The 17681-nt window shown below is 40.7% G+C and overlaps 1 protein-coding gene and 1 long non-coding RNA gene across 6 annotated transcripts in view; one reads left to right on the top strand and one right to left on the bottom strand.

The window, feature by feature from the left end:
• The window catches only part of LOC102494097 (uncharacterized), a 45415-nt gene extending 39805 nt beyond the window's left edge, over positions 1–5610 (top strand). For both annotated transcript variants that reach the window (XR_003548145.1, XR_003548144.1), the window contains 2 exons: positions 2007–2189; positions 5405–5610. This is a non-coding gene — a long non-coding RNA (uncharacterized LOC102494097). The remainder of the gene's footprint in view (positions 1–2006; positions 2190–5404) is intronic.
• Positions 1–17681, bottom strand: part of ASCC1 (activating signal cointegrator 1 complex subunit 1) — a 113733-nt gene that overhangs the window by 43324 nt on the left and 52728 nt on the right. For all 4 annotated transcript variants that reach the window (XM_006170090.3, XM_006170093.3, XM_006170091.3 and 1 more), the window contains exons 7-8: positions 14249–14368; positions 1931–2055 (exon numbers count right to left, since the gene is read on the bottom strand). In XM_006170090.3, coding sequence (XP_006170152.1) covers positions 1931–2055; positions 14249–14368 — 245 coding nt within the window. The remainder of the gene's footprint in view (positions 1–1930; positions 2056–14248; positions 14369–17681) is intronic.

Below are 17681 nucleotides of genomic sequence, written 5' to 3'. Positions count from 1 at the left end.
CAGAGAGACAGAAAGCAAGAAATTATAACCCAGGAGGATGACCATGCCGCAATCCCTTCTCCTCCATTCCCCTCTCAGAATTTTGGACATGCACGCACATGTGCCTGGCGTGAGTTTTAAGCTGCCAGGTCCAGGACTCGAACCACGATCGACTAAGTAGGAGTCCAGTAACATAACCATTACTGGTTCTGGTTTAAGTGTTAATGGAGTCCTCTTTTAATTTGGATTTTTCTAAAACCAAGGCCAAGGGGCCGGCAGGTGGTGTGGTGCTTAAGGGCACTAGACTCCCATATAGCTGACCATAGTTCGAGTCCCAGACTTGGTGGCTTGCTTTCTCACTTTCCTTCTCTCTCTCTCACCCTGTCCTTCTCTGGTAAGAAAGAGAGAGAGGGAGATAGAGAGAGAAAGAGAGGAAGGAAAGAAGGAAGGAAGGAAAGAGAAAAGAAGGAAGAAAGAAAGGAAGGAAGGAAGGAAGGAAGGAAGGAAGGAAGGAAGGAAGGAAGGAAGGAAGGAAGGAAGGAAGGAAGGAAGGAAGGAAGGAAGGAAGGAAGGGAGAAAGGAAGGATGGGATAAAGGAAGGAAGGAAGTAAAATAATTCTTAAAAAAAAGGAAAAGTCAAGGTCCTAAGAAAGAAAATAAAACCCAAATATGGGATTTTGGTATGTTTTAAGCAACATGTCTTAGAAGAAAAGTTGCATATGGTTTGAATTTATGGCTCGTGATAAGATGCTGAATGTGCTAAAGAAGTTTTCGCTTTGAGGATGGGCATGGGAAGAAAGGAAGAATGTTCTGAAAGAAATCATTATGCCAAATCAAGGATTAAAACAAAGCATTCTTACATGAAGGCTCAGATTCCACAAGGAAAAAGCATTTCTCTGACACAGGGTTCTCACCCTTGGTGCTGTTGACATTTTGGGCTGAATAATTCTTTGTTACAAGGGTCATTCTGTGCACTGTAGAGTGTTAATATCCCTTTCAAACGCCTGAACCCTCTAGATGCTGCTAACAATCCAATCCCAGTCCCCTCACTGTGACAACCAAAAACGTCTCCAGACAATCCAAAATGTCCTCAGGGAGGCAAAATCACCCCTAGTTAAGAACCGCTGGTCTAACATTTACTTTTACTAACTAACCTTCTTTTCCTTTTTCTTCTCTTCAAAAAAACTCACCAAGTATTGTATTGGGACATACTTACAATTACAAATTATTCATGGCCCAGCCTACAGGACACAGTCCACATGTGTGCTGAGCTAAGGTGCTGGAAGCCACATGGCCAACTACGGGTTCAGACCCACGGGCAGGCATGAAAACACATCAGGTGCAAGCCTTAGATCCTGAGGAGCTAAGGGGCCAGGGAAAGGGGATCACAGCGTGACAAGATCATGCAGAGAGTGTTTTCTCTTCTCTCTTTTTGTCTCTGTTTCCTTTTGTGCATAGGTATGTGTTCTCTATGATTAAAAAATATCTATTCATGGCTTATCTAAAATTAACCTGGGCATCCTGTAATTTTATTTGCTAAATACAGCAACTCTATGTGTGAAAGAAATAACAGAAATAAAATAACAAGAAGCTATAGCCTTGAGTCAGAAACCCACTTATACTACACTCTCCAAATACGCAAGCTAAGAGCTCTGAACAAATTACTTCAGGGATTCTTTGATAGACCATTCTATTTAAACACAAGGCCTTGGTGATCACATACTGCACTAGAGTTCTTTTTTAATTTTTTAAAAAATTATTTTATTTATTGTTCTTATCATTAAATTTGCTATAGGGCACATGCACTCACCAGAGAGAGACAGAGAGAGAAAGTAAGAAAGCAAGCCACCAGGTCTGAGACTCAAACCACAGTCAGCAATATGGGAGTCCAGTGCCTTAATCACCAGCCACCTACTGACCCCCACTGCATTACATTTAATGGAGAACTCACCATTAGGATCTTTCCTGAATAGTGTATTCATGACTGTAGCATGCAGTTTCACACTATTCCACTCTTTCACTATTAGTCCAGATGCCTGAAAACGTTCCAGCACACGATCAACTAATTCTTGAAGCCTAAAGAAATTGAAGAAAAAAGTATAGAAATCTTAGCAAACTCCTGAACTCCTGATTACTAATTCAACAATGTGTTGGGAGCATCTGTACCATGCCAACCACTGAACAAACTCTGCACCCCCCCAAAAAAAGAGGTAAGCCAGCCCCATGGGAGGGAGCCAGATCTCAGAAGGCCAGTTATGCGGTTCAAATCTCAGTCCCAGTGGTGTGAAAAAGCACAATGGATGTGTGTGCATGCCCAAAATCCCAATGGGGTGGAGAAATGGAAGAAGGGATTGTGGTGTGACCACATCCCACCAGGGGATGCTTTCTCCTTCTCCCTCTGTCTCTCTCTGGCAAGCATACATGCTCACAGGCAAATAAAAAAGAAAAAGAAGAGGCTGCAGCTCTTACCATTATGGGGCTCACTGTCTTGTCAAGAAGACAGACATGGAATAAATAACAATACATTATGGTGAGTGTTAAGGGAGTAATCAACTATCATGGAGAAGTCTAGGTTTCTTCTTTCTTTCTTTCTTTTTTTAAAGAACTGTTTATTTAATTTTATTTGTTATTATTACTTTTTAATTTGACCAGTGAGAGAAAAGGAAAGGGAGAAAGCAGGCCACCAGGTCCAGGACTCGAATCATGATCAGCCACATGAGAGTCCAACACCTTAACCACTATGCCACCTGTAGACCCCAATGGCTAGGTTTCTACAAGAGGTTTAAACATGGTCTTGAAGGATTATTAAAGATGCAGAAATAAGGGCCAAGGAAGTAGCATAGTGGTTAGGGTGCTGGACTCCCACATGGTCGACCACCGTTTGAATCCCGGACCCGGCAGCTTAAAACTCACACTGGGTATGTGTCCATCCATGCCAAAACCCCAAAAGAAGAGTGGAGGTGAAGGGGTTGCAGTGTGGCTGTCTCGTTTTCTGTCTCTGTTTCTCCAGCAAATGCATGAGCTCTATAGACAAAAATCTCTCAAAAAATAAATAAATAAATAAGATTCATAGATAAAATCAGAAAAAGAAGGGGGCACTTGAAGCAGAAGAAACAGCATGTGCAAAGATGGCAATGTATGCAAGATCACAGTATACGTGGAAAACTGCCAAGTATTTAATTCGGCTAGAACAGGACAGTGGAAATAAACTGGATATGTAAGTAGTGGTGAGAAGCCACCAAAAGACTTTTAAAAGGGGACAATGTGGTCCAATATCCATTTTTGAAAGCTGACTCTGTAGCAGGGTAGAAACTGTTTTAGAAGAGGAAGAGACCAGCAGTACAGAGGTCAGCCAGGCAGCGACTGCAATAGTCAAAATAATGACAAACACCATGTGTCAGGCACTGTTCTAAGTACTTTATATCGTAAATCATTTAATCCTTATGACAAATTATGATCCCTATTTAGCAACAAAGAAACTAAGGCAACAGAGAAGTTCTAAAACCTGACCAAGGTCATATAACTAGTAAGTGGTAGATCCCAACACATGTAGTCTGGCTGCAGAGTCCACAGTCTTAAAGACTACACTAAAAAGGAGAAAAAAAATGTAGGCCTAAACCCTGGCAGGGGCAGTGAGAAGAGAGACTAGAGAAGGAGTTCAAAAGTGCTAATGTGAGGGAACCAGCAGTTAGCGTAATGGCTATGTCGCTGGACTCCCACGTAGTCGACCGCGTTTCACTTCCTGGACCTGGTGGCTTAAAACTCATGCCAGGCGCGTGTGCGTGCGTGCCCAGGACCCTGAGAGGAGAATGGAGGAGAAGGGATTGCGGCGTGGCCATCCCCCATGGGGGGTGATTTCTCGCTTTCTGTCTCTCTGTCTCTCTCTGAAAATGTAGTCCTCGCCATAGCAAAGGCCTCTCCAAAAAGAGACTAAGTGCTATGTGAGAAGTTGGTGCTCATTGGGAACCAGCAGTTAGCGTAATGGCTATGTCGCTGGACTCCCACGTAGTCGACCGCGGTTCGTGTCCTGGACCCGGTGGCTTAAAACTCACGCCGGGTGCGTGTGCGTGCGTGCCCAAGATCCTGAGAGGAGAATGGAGGAGAAGGGATTGCGGCGTGACCATCCCCCCTGGGGGGTGATTTCTCGCTTTCTGTCTCTATGTCTCTCTCTGTCTGTCTGGCAAGCGCACGCGCCCTACAGTGAAAATCTCTCCAAAAATAAAAAAATAAAAAAATAAAAATAATAAAAATAAAAAAATAAGTTGGTGCTCATTCAGCTACGGCAGCACGGAGGGAGAGGAAGAAGTGGAGAATGGCTTCCAAGAGTTGCTCAGATAACCAGGTGATTCATTAACCACAGTGAGGAACCGTGAAGAAGCAACTACTTATTGTCAGGGTGTGTACTTTTGGTGAAATGGTTAATTCTGCGTATGAGTCAGCCCATATGGCACAGGGAATCAAGTAGGACATGTCCATGGAGAGAAAAACCCAGGCAAATGATACAAAGACAGTGCAAAACAGTAGTTAAAAGCATGGTATAGATGCAGACAGCGGGTAGGAGGAATTCAGAGGAAGCCAAGAAGAGAGCTGAGGACAAAGTCCCATAGAGAAGAAACTGGCAAAGACAACGGATGAGAAAAAGGCAGCAAGACCTCAAAGAGGCTGAAAGGGAGGGAAAAAAGAAATAATCAGTATAGTGCAACACTATAAAAAAGTTAAGAAAAAAGGTAGCTAAATCCTAGGGACCAGCAGATGGCATAGTGGTTAGGGTGCTAGTAGTAGCAACTGGGGTCAAGTCCCAGACCTGGAGGCTTGAAACTCAAGCCAGGTGCATGTGCGTCTGTGCCCAAAATCCTGAGAGGAGAATGGAGGAAAAGGGATTCTGGAGTGGCTATTCCCCTGCGGGGGTTATTTCTCACTTTCTGTACCTCTGTCTCTCCAGCAAGTACACACGCTTACAGCAAAACTCTCAAAAAAAAAAAAAATGCAGGGGAAGCTAAATCCTACGTGACCAACTACAGAATCCTGGCCCCTTGGGGCGTAGTTGCTAAGACACTGGACTCCAACATGGCTCACCATGGTTTGAGTCCCAAACCTAGTAGCTTGCTTTCTCTTTTTGCCTGCATCTGGTCAAATTAAAAAAAATAATAAAAATAAATAAAAATAAATAAATAAATAAGTAAATAAATCCTGGCCTGGAAGCTTGAAAAACATGCCAGGCATACGTGCATGCGTCCCCAAAATCATAATGAGAAGGAAAAATGGAGGAAAAGAATTATGGTGTGACCACACCCTGTGAGGGTTCTCCTGCCCTCCCCTTTATCCCCACATGCACATGCACCTAAAAATTTTAATTGCATGCACATGCAATTAAAAATAAATAAATAAAAGTTCTTGTTTTGTCTAACTTGTTCTTTTTCCACAGGAATAAGTAATGCACAGACAGGGTGAGTTGCTCAAAATCAGTGAGAAGAATCAGAATCCAAGTTTCCTGGCAGCTGGCTCTGCTCTGTCACCAATTCACCATGTGCTCCATGAAGGCTGGCTCTGTGTTTTACTCACTGCTTAATGCCCACACCTAAATTAATGCCGAAATGAAACATTAATTAACTGTTCAATAAACAGTTGTTGAATGGCTGTATGTATTTATAGATAGCAGGTATTTATTACAGAGTACTAGTAAGAGAACTTAAAGAGTACTTGGGCATAATCACTAAATTTCAGACTGATGTCATAGGTATTATATTTGACAAAATGTCACTATTTCTATCTTTAAATTATTTCTTATTAAATTATTTCTTCTGAAGCCAGCAGATGTCACAGTAGTTAAGTTGCTGGACTCATGGTCCACAGTTCGCCTCCTGGACCCAATAGCTTGAAACACGCTGGGCACATGTGCATGTGTGCATAAAATTCCAAGAGGGAACAGAAGAGAGGGGACTACAGTGTGGCAATTTCCCCTGGAGAATGATTTCTCACTTTCTGTCTCTCTCTCTCTGGTAAGTGCACATGCCCTATGGCAAAATCTATAAAAACACTTCTTCCGTAAGAGACAAAAGAATCTTTACACTGTGCTCTACCCTCAGTCTCAGCTGGCCCAGATCACAGGCAGACACAGGAGTGCCTGGAATGCTCAGGGAGGTCCCGGTATGGGTCTAGTTGTGTTACCACCACCCGGTCCTAATATATGTCACTATTCCAAACAGCATATTCTTGGGACCAGGATGCTTGAAAAATCACACTGGGCACGTGTGCACGCATACCCAAAATCCCATGAGGAGAATGGAAAAGAACAGATTGCAGTGTGGCCATCCTCCCTGGGCATGATTTCTCACTTTCCCTCTCTCTGTCTGCCAATGAGCACACACACACTATGGCAAAAAACTAAAAAAAATAAATAAACAACAGCAAAAACAAAAACAGAATAGTATTTTTTTTTCAAATAATTATTTAATTGTATTTATTATTATTATCATTATTTTTTTTTAACTGACCAGAGAGAGAAAGATAAAAGATTCGGCCATGCGGGAATCCAGTACCATAACTACCACACCACCTGCCAACCCCCGCATATTCTTCTTATTCTTATTTCATTGATCCTTCTGGTTTGACCACGCATGAATCACAGAGCATCTCTATACTTCCTCATAAGCAAATTTAAAATAATACAGGGTTACTATGAAAAAAAAAAACATTCTTAAGCAGCTTTAGATAATACTTTGGGCTTGAAACAGAAGCCAGTTATTAACGCAGTAAATCCATGCTCTTAGTTTTAAAAGCCCATAAGTGCTTCAAAGTTCAAGTAGTCTAGAGTCATCTTTACAGATATGGAATTTGTACTGCAGAATGATCACTCCCTAGAAAGTACAAACTCCAGGTTCTTGTTTGCCCCTCCCAATTTAATTCAGCTGGTCAATGAAAATTTCCTGAGTGCTTACTGAATAGCAAGCACTAGTCACTAGAAATAATAAAAAAAAACTGCTCTTTTTGTAAACAATAAGCAGCTTGAGGTGATCTTTTTTTAGTTAATTTTTTTTTTTTTGGAGAGGTTTTCGCTACAGGGCATGTGCGCTTGTCAGACAGACAGAGGGAGACATAGAGACAGAAAGCGAGAAATCACCCCCCAGGGGGGATGGTCACGCCGCAATCACTTCTCCTCCATTCTCCTCTCGGGATCTTGGTCATGCACGCACACACGCCCAGCGTGAGTTTTAAGCCACCGGGTCCAGGACGCAAACCGTGGTCAACTACATGGGAGTCCAGCGACATAGCCATTATGCTAACTGCTGGTTCCCTCAAGGAGATCTTTAAGAATGGTTCGCTAGGGCCGGCAGGTGGCACAGTGGTTAAGGGCACTAGACTCCCACATGGCAGGCTGTAGTTGGAGTCCTGGATCTGATGCCTTGCTTTCTCACTTTCCCTCTCTCTCTCTCACTCTGTCCCTCTCTGGTCAAATTAAAAAAATAAATGAAATTAAATAAAATAATTCTTTATTAAAAAAAATTTTTTTTGCTAGTCACTTGACCCAGCAAAACCCAGTCATGCAAATCAAGAGGCTCAAATCTCTGTGTTCACTTTAAGAACACCCATGAAACTGCCCAGTCAAGGGTATGAACATCCAAAAAGCCACCAAGTATCTGAAGGATGTCACTTTACAAAAGCAGTGTGTGCCATTCTGTCATTAACAACGGTAGAGTTGGTAGATGTGCCCAGGCCAAATAGGGAGGCTAGACACTAGGTTGGTGGCCCAAAAATGTACTGAATTTTTGCAATGCAGAGAGTAATGCTGAACTTAAGGAGTTAGATATAGACTCTCTGTCACTGAGCACATTCAGGGGAAGACAGCCCCCAAGATGCGCCATTTAATGTGCAGAGCCCATGGGCAGAGTGACCCATACATGAGCTCCCCCTGCCACACAGAGACAACCCTCAGTGAAAAGGAACAAACTGTTCCTAAACCAGAAGAGGGAGTTACACGGAAGAAAAAGATATCCCAGAAGAAACTGAAGAAACAAAAACTTAGGGCACAGGAATAAAGTCAGCATAAAATAAATACAGAAAAAAGCAAAAAACTAAGCAATCATAGTTGTTGTTTGTTTTGTTTTGTTTTGTTTTGTTTTTTGAGAGCAAGAGATTTCTGCTAGAGGGCATATGTGCTCACCAGAGAGACAGTGAAACAAAAAGAAAGAAATCACCCCCCAGGGAGATGGCCACGCCGCAATCCCTTCTCTCCAGTCATCTCTCAGGATTTTGGGCACACATGCACACACACCCAGTGTGAGTTTTAGGCCACCGGGTAGGAGTCCAGCACCCTTAACTACCATATCACCTGCTGGCCCCACTCTCTTCCCACTTTTGAGGGGGGAAAGTAAATATATATTTATAAACTGTTTTTTAATCTGCCTTTATCATGTAATACTCTAAACAATTTTTCCAAGGTGCATATATGTGTGTGTGTGTGTGTGTATATACACATATATATACACACATATACACACACACAAACGTGTATATACATATATATATATAGGTTTCTAATCATAGGGTACATGGTTCACCAGGGAGAGACAGAGAAAGAGAAAGTGAGAAATCACACCCCCCGGGGGGGGGGGGGACATGCTGCAACCCCTTCTTTCTCTTACATTCTCCTCTTGGGATCTTGGGCATGCACACAACCCACTCCCAGTGTGATTTTCAAGTCACAAGGTCCAGGACTTAAACCACCATTCCAATGCCCTAAGCACCATTCTAACTGCTGGCCCCACAAGACACAATTTTTAGTCAATCTACAGTATTCACTAGTCACTAGATGTTCTATAGTTTATTTTCCATCTGATGACAACGAGAACTTAGATTGTTGCCAGTACTTCTTGTTATACACAATACTGTAATGGATATCTTCACATATAGATATTTATCCACATGAATAATTTAAGTGGATAAATTCCTGAGGGGTTGGGAAGAAGGTAAGCAAGTTTAAGAAGAATAAAAAAAAAAAAAAAACTCTTGGAATCAAGTGCCAACTTGCTTTCTAGAAAGCTTGCACTGATTTATACTTTTACTAACAGTAATCTTCTTGTGTCACTTATCAAACATCTATTTAGCCTTCTTTTAAAATAGACACTTAAATAGATTTAAGCTCTAGGTAAAGGTCACTTTACTAGTGTTTTGTATCCTTTATGGTGGTTAATATAATACCTGGTACTTTGTAAGCACTAGTTACTGTTAAGTATTTACTTTTGTCCAGCCACTTGTTAGTACTTTTACTGATCTCTTATCAGTTTTAAAGTTTTTTTTATTGTATTAATTACACTGTTATCTGAAAAAAATAAAATAAAAATAAACAATTTTCTCTTCTTTAATTGTCTCTTTTTTCCCCCTTTTTTAGGTTTCTGCAATAGGGCATGCGCACTTGCTGGAGAGAGACAGTAAAAGTCAGAGAGAGGAAAAGTAAGAAGTCACCCTGCCTGGGGGAACGGCCATGCTGCAATTTCTCCTCCTCCATTCTTCTCTCGGGATTTTGGACAAACACACACAGAGACATGATTTTCAAGCCAGCAGATCCAGAACTCAAACTATGGTTGGCCATGTGGGAGTCCAGCATCTTAATCACCACCTGCTGGGCCCTCAATGTCTTTTTTATAGGTTAGGAAGTGTATTTAATATTAATAGTAAGTGTAGACACCATTGTTTTCTTTCTTTTTTTTTTTCTTTTTTTGGAGAGATTTTTGCTATAGGGCGCGTGCGCTCGCCAGACAGAGACAGAGAGATAGAAAGCGAGAAATCACCACTTCTCCTCCATTCTCCTCTCGGGATCTTGGGCACGCATGCACACACACCTGGCGTGAGTTTAAGCCACCAGGTCCGGAACTCGAACTGCGGTCAACTACGTGGGAGTCTAGCGACATAGCCATTACACTAACTGCTGGTCCCACCATTGTTTTATTTCTAATTGTAATAGGAATAAGTCCAGTATATCATCATTCAATATGATTGCTTTAAAATAGATAGTTATCATATTAGGCAATATCTTTCTATTTCTCTTTTCTGAATGTTTCTAATAAAAAAGGATTGAATTTTATCAAAAGCCTTTCAGGCATGTTTTTAGATATTATTTTTTAATTTGACCTACTGAATAGGAAGGATATCAGTAGATTTCCTGACCCTAATTCATCTTTGCATTCCTGAATTCAACCAGCTTAGTCATGATGGATCATAATCACCTTACTCCTACCCTCAACTTTTCAGAAATCTGTCAAATCCAGCAGATTTAACTATTCTTGCATCTATGTATCAATTCTTATTATCACTACTGTTCTAATTTAGGCTTTCTTTGCTTCTCACCTGAACTATTGTGATGGCTTTTAAATACCTCCTCCTCCTGTTCCTGACTCATTTCAGTTACACGTACAGTATATAGTTGTTTTAAATCTGTATATAAGGAGACATTTCAAAAACAGCTTGTGGAAAATTAAAGTACTAATTTATTTTGGTGCAAAAAACATTTTGAAATCCACACTTTTTTTCATGATTTGCATTTCCTGTGAGTTTTTTGAAGACCACTGAAGAAAACTGAAGTCTTTATAAAAGAGACTCTATGTTTGAACATGGGCAGTCTCTCTATTTAGTTTATAATTTCATGCAAAAAAAAGTCTTGGGGGCCAGCAGGTCAGGTGTGGTGGTTAAGGGTACTTGACTCCCACATGGCCTATCATGGGTGAAGTCCCGGACTCAGCGGCTTGCTTTCTCACTTTCTCTCTCTGTCTGTGTATCTCAATCTGGTCAAATTAAAATAAATAAGTAAATAAATAAAGTTAAATAAACTAATTCTTTTTTAGAAATAGAGAAGTGGCTCTCTGTTTTTAAAATTATTTATTTAATTTTATTTATACTTTTTTTTTTCTTTTTTAACTTGCTACAGGACATGCTCACCATAGAGACAGAGAGACAGAGAGAAAGTGAGACAGTAAGCCACCGGGTCCATGACTCAAACTAGTCAACCATGTGAGAATCCAGCACCCTAACCACCATGCTACTTGTTGGATCCCCATATTCATTCTTCATTATAATTTTTGTTGCTACTATAAATTGGATTTTTAAATGTTTTCTATTAGTGATGTATAGAAAAGCAACTGTTTGGGGGACCAGCAGATGGCATAGCAGTTATGTCGCTCGACTCCTGTGTAGTCTATGACGGTTCAAGTCCCAGACCAGGCAGCTTAAAACTCCCGTCAGGCACATATGTGTGCGTGCTCAAAATCCCAAGAGGAGAATGGAGGAGAAGGGATTGCTGCATAGCCGTCCCCCACTGGGGAGTGATTTCTTGCTTTCTGCCTCTCTGTCTCTCCGATGAGCACATGTGCCCTATAGCAAAAATCTCTCTTAAAAAAAAAAAAAAAAGTAAAAGGAAAGCAACTGATTCAGACCACGGTAAGACATGTGGGCATCTGGCTCCCTATGCATAGCCCTTAGCTACCAGGCCATGTTATAGTCAGTCTAAACTCATTATTTCTTTTTTTTTTTAAAGATTTATTTTTAATTTTATTTATTATCATTATTCATCAATTTTGACCAGAGACAGACAGAGAAAAGGGGAGAGTGAGAAAGCAAGCTGCCTGGTTTGGGACACGAACCATGGTCAGCCATGTGGAGTCCAGCGCCTCAACTACCATGCCACCTACCAGCCTCTACACTCATTATTTCTAATAGCGCAGTATTTGTAGGAAACTTGGTGTTCTCTCTAGTCAGAAAATATGATTTATAATATTCCAACTCATTGAGGCCATCTGGTGGTGCAGATTTAAAAGTGAAGCTATGCAAGGCTTACCCACATGGGAGAGTTCTAGGTTTGTATCTAGAAACCTCCTGAATATACCAGGTATACACACGTCCATGACCTTGGTCTGGCTGAGGCTGGGGGGTCAATCATGAACTTGTTGTAGGTACTATCTCTCTGTATTTCTCTCTTGCTCATGGAAAAAATTAACTTAAAAAAAAAGAAATTTATTAAAACTTATTTTATGATCTAGTATGTAATCAATTTTTTCAACTATTCGTGTGCTTGAAAAGAATATACGTTTTTCCTAATATTCATGATAGAGCACGTGCATACACACATGAGAGAGAAAAAGAGAGACGTGAGATGAGCACCCTCCACAAGGTCCAGTCATGCTGTGATCTGCTTCCTCAAGTCTTCCAGTTTGTTGGATCTGATCCTCAGCACTCATGCATGTCTGGTGTGTTACAGAATCACTGGATTGGGGATTTGAACTGTGACCACCATGTGGGATCTGGCTTTTCTTAAGCAGAGTATTGCTGAAGTACTAAGCTGCCCCAACCATGCAAATGTTCTTTCTTTTTTTTTTTTAGGTTTTTGCCACAGGATATGTGTACTTTCCATAAAGAGACAGAGACAGGGAAAGTGAGAAATTGCCCCCCTAGAGAGGATGGCCATGATGTAATCCCTTCTCCTCCATTTTACTCTTGGGATTTTGTGCACGCACGCATGTGTACCCAGCAGTTGAACTGCAGTTGGCCATGTGGCAGTCCAGCGCCTTAATCACCACACTACCTGCTGGTCCCAAGAATGTGAATTTTGTAATTGTTGACTGTATAATTCCAGAGTTGACTATTAAGTTAAGCTTTCAGTTGCTAAAATGTTCGTTATATTTATTGATCTTCTATCTGCTTGACCTACCAATGACTGCAAAATGCAAGGGTTCTTCAAAAAGTTCACAAACAATGCATATTACAAAAAAATTATGCATGGTTGTCAAAGTTTTCACTTCAATTTCTTTCTTCCTTTTTTTTGGCTAAAGGGCACATGCACTCAATGGAGTCAAAGTGAGAGAGAGAAAATAATAAATCAGACCCCTGAGGTGTGACCACACTTCAATCCCTTCTCCTCTTGGGATATTGGGCATTCACACACATGCACCTGGCACATTTTTCAAGCCCCCCGGTCCAGGATTCCAGTCACAGAGCAGGCCACGTGGAATCCAGTACCCTGCCTTAACCACGCCACCTGCTGGCCCAATATTTTGTTTTTTAAAGTAGGGTCATTATGTTCTTTGGGCATACCAGGTATTTAGGAAAAGAAAAAGCTGGCACAGAATATATAATAAATAGAGGCTTGGGACCAGCAATTAGCGGAATGGCTATGTCGCTGGACTCCCACGTAGTTGACCGTGGTTCACGTCCCGGACCCGGTGGCTTAAAACTCATGCCGGGCGCATGTGCATGCATGCCCAAGATCCCGAGAGGAGAATGGAGGAGAAGGGATTGCAGCGTGGCCATCCCCCCTGGGGAGTGATTTCTCGCTTTCTATCTCTCTGTCTCTCTCTGTCTGTCTGGCGAGCACACGCACCCTATAGCAAAAACCTCTCCAAAAAAAAAAAATAGAGGCTATATCGTTTTTCCTTCTATCCTCTCAAAATTCACATCCAAGTGAATTGAAATAAGAGATAATTGAGATTATCATTTCAAATAAAGGTAAGAGAAACTTTATATTAATAAGGATTCTATGGGAAAGTAAATACATTTGGGAACCTGACTAAAGACCTAGACTTTCTCTATAGGGTTTCTGGTTGAGTGTGAGCTCTGTTCTACCCTGCCCTAAATAGCAAGACCACACAAAAACAAAACTCTAATTCAAGTTGGGTGTCTCTGCTCACCTTAGGCCTTGGGTTAACTAATAAATGGCATTAACATAGGAAATGACTCTGGATGACTAGACCAGCCTCAGAAGTAGCTTGGACTGTAGACTGAGAATCCTTAAGTATGGTAATAATAAAAACAGACATGTTGTCATGAGGTTAGTATGTGTCAAACACTGTTCTGAGCATTTTATATAGATTAATCTTAATAATCCTATGAAATTGATAAAGTTTTAATTCACATTTGTCCTGGTATAGCTTCTACAACTGCACTATGCTATACTGAAATTCCCATCCTAAAAATGCTCTTCCTCTTACCTTTTATTTTCCTGGAAAACACAAAGGAAGCACCAGGTTATACAAAAACTAGATTGTTGCTATCAATGCACACTAACCAAGTAACTCAACAGTTATCAGACTAAAAGTTCCATAATTTTCCTACAATAAATTTCTGTTTCAAGGTAAGAGATCACTATATTTTAAAAAGGTAGACATATTCTTTTCAATAACAAAATCCCAAAGAAAATAAATCAGAATGAACTGCATTTCCAGGAATGCTTTTCAGCACTTCTCAGTTGAAACAAAAAAGTTTCCATTGAAACAAAGAAATATACCTATTGGAGCCATCTTTCATATGGACTTTGGCATAAAGAACATCCACCATACCAGGATCATCATTCATGTATTCAATTCCTGCCATCTCTACTTCCAGTGGTTTGCCCCCAGATATGTCACTGTAAAAGAAAAAAAAAATCAGATTTTTAAAACTGTTTAAGGTAAGAGGCCTACTATATCTGGAAACACGATTAACAGACACAGTCAAAAACTACAAAAACGAAGTTGTGTTTTTTCCTAACAATATTATCTGTCTTTCTGATTTCAAAATTAAATAAAATGTTCAGTGGGCACAAATTGAAAACCACAGGAAAGTATTTCCAATGTCATACCACATGTATCCAACACCATTTATTAGCTCTGATAGAAAAAGCTAAGAGATGACAGTTCTAATCGACAAAGACAGTACACTGGCCTCTCTCTCAAGGCCCACCTCTCTTCATTAGTTTTACAAATAATGAACAGCATTTCCCTCACATAACAGTGGGGGTATACACTGATAATCACATTTTAAGAGCAATCTGGCAGTATTTATCCAAAGCTTTTGAAAGTACAAACACTTTGCTCAGGCAATTCCATTTCTAAGAGCCCATCCTAAGGAAATTATTATGAATTCAGCTACACATTCAACCATAGCTGACAAAGCAAAGTTTTTTCAGAAAAATTCCAACTAATTAATGAAGAAGGAATGACAAAATTAGAATATTCTCATTTTATAACCCGTGATAGAATAACAGATCTAGATAATGATCACCAGTGGCTGTTAAAACTTAGGCAAAAGGCCCAGCTGTGGTGGCACAGAGAGGGACGCTGCTACTTGGTGACTGAGGCTACGTGGAGGATCAGGTTTGGTTCCTGACCCAACCTAAACAGGACAGGCACAGTGATGCATGCGTGCGGTCAAAGCTAACTGGGAGAGGCAGTGGCAAGACCCCTTAAAAATTACCTAATTTCTTTCTCTGTCTCCCATGCACTCTCATTTAAAAAATTAAAATGGAGGGACCAGCAGTTAGCGTAATGGCTATGTCACTGAACTCCCACATAGCCGACCACGGTTCGAGTCCCGGACCCGGTGGCTTAAATTCACACCGGGCGCATGTGCATACGTGCCCAAGATCCTGAGAGGAGAATGGAGGAGAAAGGATTGCGGAGTGGTCATCCCCCCTGGGGGGTGATTTCTCACTTTTTGTCTCTCTGTCTTTCTGGCAAGCACATGCACCCTATAGCAAAAAACAAACAAACAAAAAACAACAACAACAAAAAAAAAAAAAAAAAAAAAAAAAAAAAACTCTCCAAAACAAAAACTAAAATGGAAATGAAAAATGAAAAAAAAAAACAAAACAAAAAACAGCTAAAAGGGTGGGGAAAGCATAAAGATACTCCTAGAGAGCTCTAGAAACAATGGACCATGATGACCACACTCAAACCCACTGATCAAGCTTAACACCATGCAAAATAAAAAAAAAAAAAAAAGGAAACAATTAGACCATATGTGCCTCCTGATAAGGTGCAATAAGAATATACTCATATGCACAAGAAATAAATTGTGCACAGGCTTTTGATCAAGGCATTGTCTGAAGTAGCACAAGATTGGCAACAGACTAGAAGTCCCATATGGGACTGATTAGATAAACTGGAATACTATGAGCAATAAATAAGCCACACATGTGACTAAGGAAGCTTTTCAGGTAGTGATATGGAATAACCATACTTTCAAATTTTAGAAAATGTGCACAACAATATGCATGTTGTGCTATTTACACAAGAAAGGGGGATAAGAAAAAAATATATATATAGTTTGTTTGTACATAAAATTTCTAAAAGGACACAAAGAAATTGGTAACACTGGTTGTCTCTAGAGCAAAAAAGCAGGTGGATGGTAGGATCATAGTTGTAATTAAACTCTTCGCTCCATATCCTTTGCACCTTTCAAATTTTAACTACAACTGTATTATCCACCAAAAGATAAAATTTTTAAATATGCAAAAGAAGGACCAACAGATGGTGTAATGGTTACATCGCTGGACTCCCACATTGTCAAATGTGATTCAAGTCCTGGACCCGACAGCTTCAACCTCATGCCAGGCACACGTGCGTGCATACCCAAAATCCTGAGGGAGGAATGGAGAAGAAGGGACTGCAGCATGGCCATGCCCCTAGGGTTGATTTCTCACTTTCTGTCTCTCAGTCTCTCTATCTCTTGATGAGTGCACACACTCTTTAGCAAAAAATCTTTCTTCAAAAAATAAATAAGGGGCCAGCAGGTGACGTGGTGGTTAAGGGTACTGGACTCCCACATGACCGACCACGGTCTGAGTCCCGGACTTGGTGGCTTGCTTTCTCACTTTCTCTCTTTCTCTTCCCCTTGAAAGAGAGATGACAGGTGGGTAAGTATGTAGGTAGATAGATAGGAAGGTAGATATATAGTCTCCCTACTCCATCCTTATGGTTTCTGATCTCTCTGACTTAAACATTTCTTTTGTTTTATATATGTCCTTGCTATAAACCACCCCAAATCCTTGAAATTAGATGAGGTACCAATAAGTAAATAAACAAATAAATAGAAAGATAAAACACTGAAGCAAGGTTCAAAGCTGCTTTATGGACAGAAACAGAAATTCTCTGAATCTACCCCTAGGAATTATCAAGAAGGGGCTGGCCCTGTGGCCCAGTGATTAAGGGAACTGAATAGGTTTGAATCTTAGCCTGGCAGCTTGAAAAACATGCCAGGCATATGTGCACCTGCATGCCCCAAATCCCAATAGGATAGAGATATGGAAAAGAAAGGATTGTAGCATGATCAAACTCCACTGGAGGGTGCTTTCTTTTTCTCCCTCTCTCTCTATCTCTCTGGCAACTAAATTTAAAAAAACAAGGGACCGGCAGATGGCTGGACTCCCATGTAGTTGACCGCAGTTTGAGTCCTGGATCTGACGGCTTAAAACTCACACCAGATGAGTGTGCATGCTCAAAATCCCAAGAGGAAAATGGAAGAGAAGAGATTGCAATATGGCCATCCTCCCTGGGGGGTGATTTCTCGCTTTCTGTCTCTCTGGCAAGCGCACACGCCCCCTTTTCTTTTTCTAAGGAAAAAAAAAAAAGATTTATCAAGCAGGAGATTAAAGAGAAGAATCAATGGTGTGTTTAATAAATGTTCTGCCTTAGTGGCCCAACTATCCCTTGGACCAGTGAGCATATATCCCAACTGAATGACACCTGAGGCAATGATGAGGAATTAACCTTTGCTCAAAGGTATTTTTTTCTCTTCCCTATTCTTTCTAGTCTCTTTTAAACTTCTTAACTTGGTTTGACTTCAGGCCTACTGGGAACACTTAGGCACAAGGAGGATGATACTGGAGCTAACGAAGTGCTGCATATTTGTCAGACTATACACTCAGAGCTACTGCACTGTTTGTGTCCTACATCTCACAA

This window comes from Tupaia chinensis, unplaced genomic scaffold (assembly GCF_000334495.1).
Source record: "Tupaia chinensis unplaced genomic scaffold, TupChi_1.0 Scaffold148012_1, whole genome shotgun sequence".
Lineage (NCBI taxonomy): Eukaryota > Metazoa > Chordata > Mammalia > Scandentia > Tupaiidae > Tupaia > Tupaia belangeri.
This window is presented reverse-complemented; position numbering and strand designations above follow the sequence as displayed.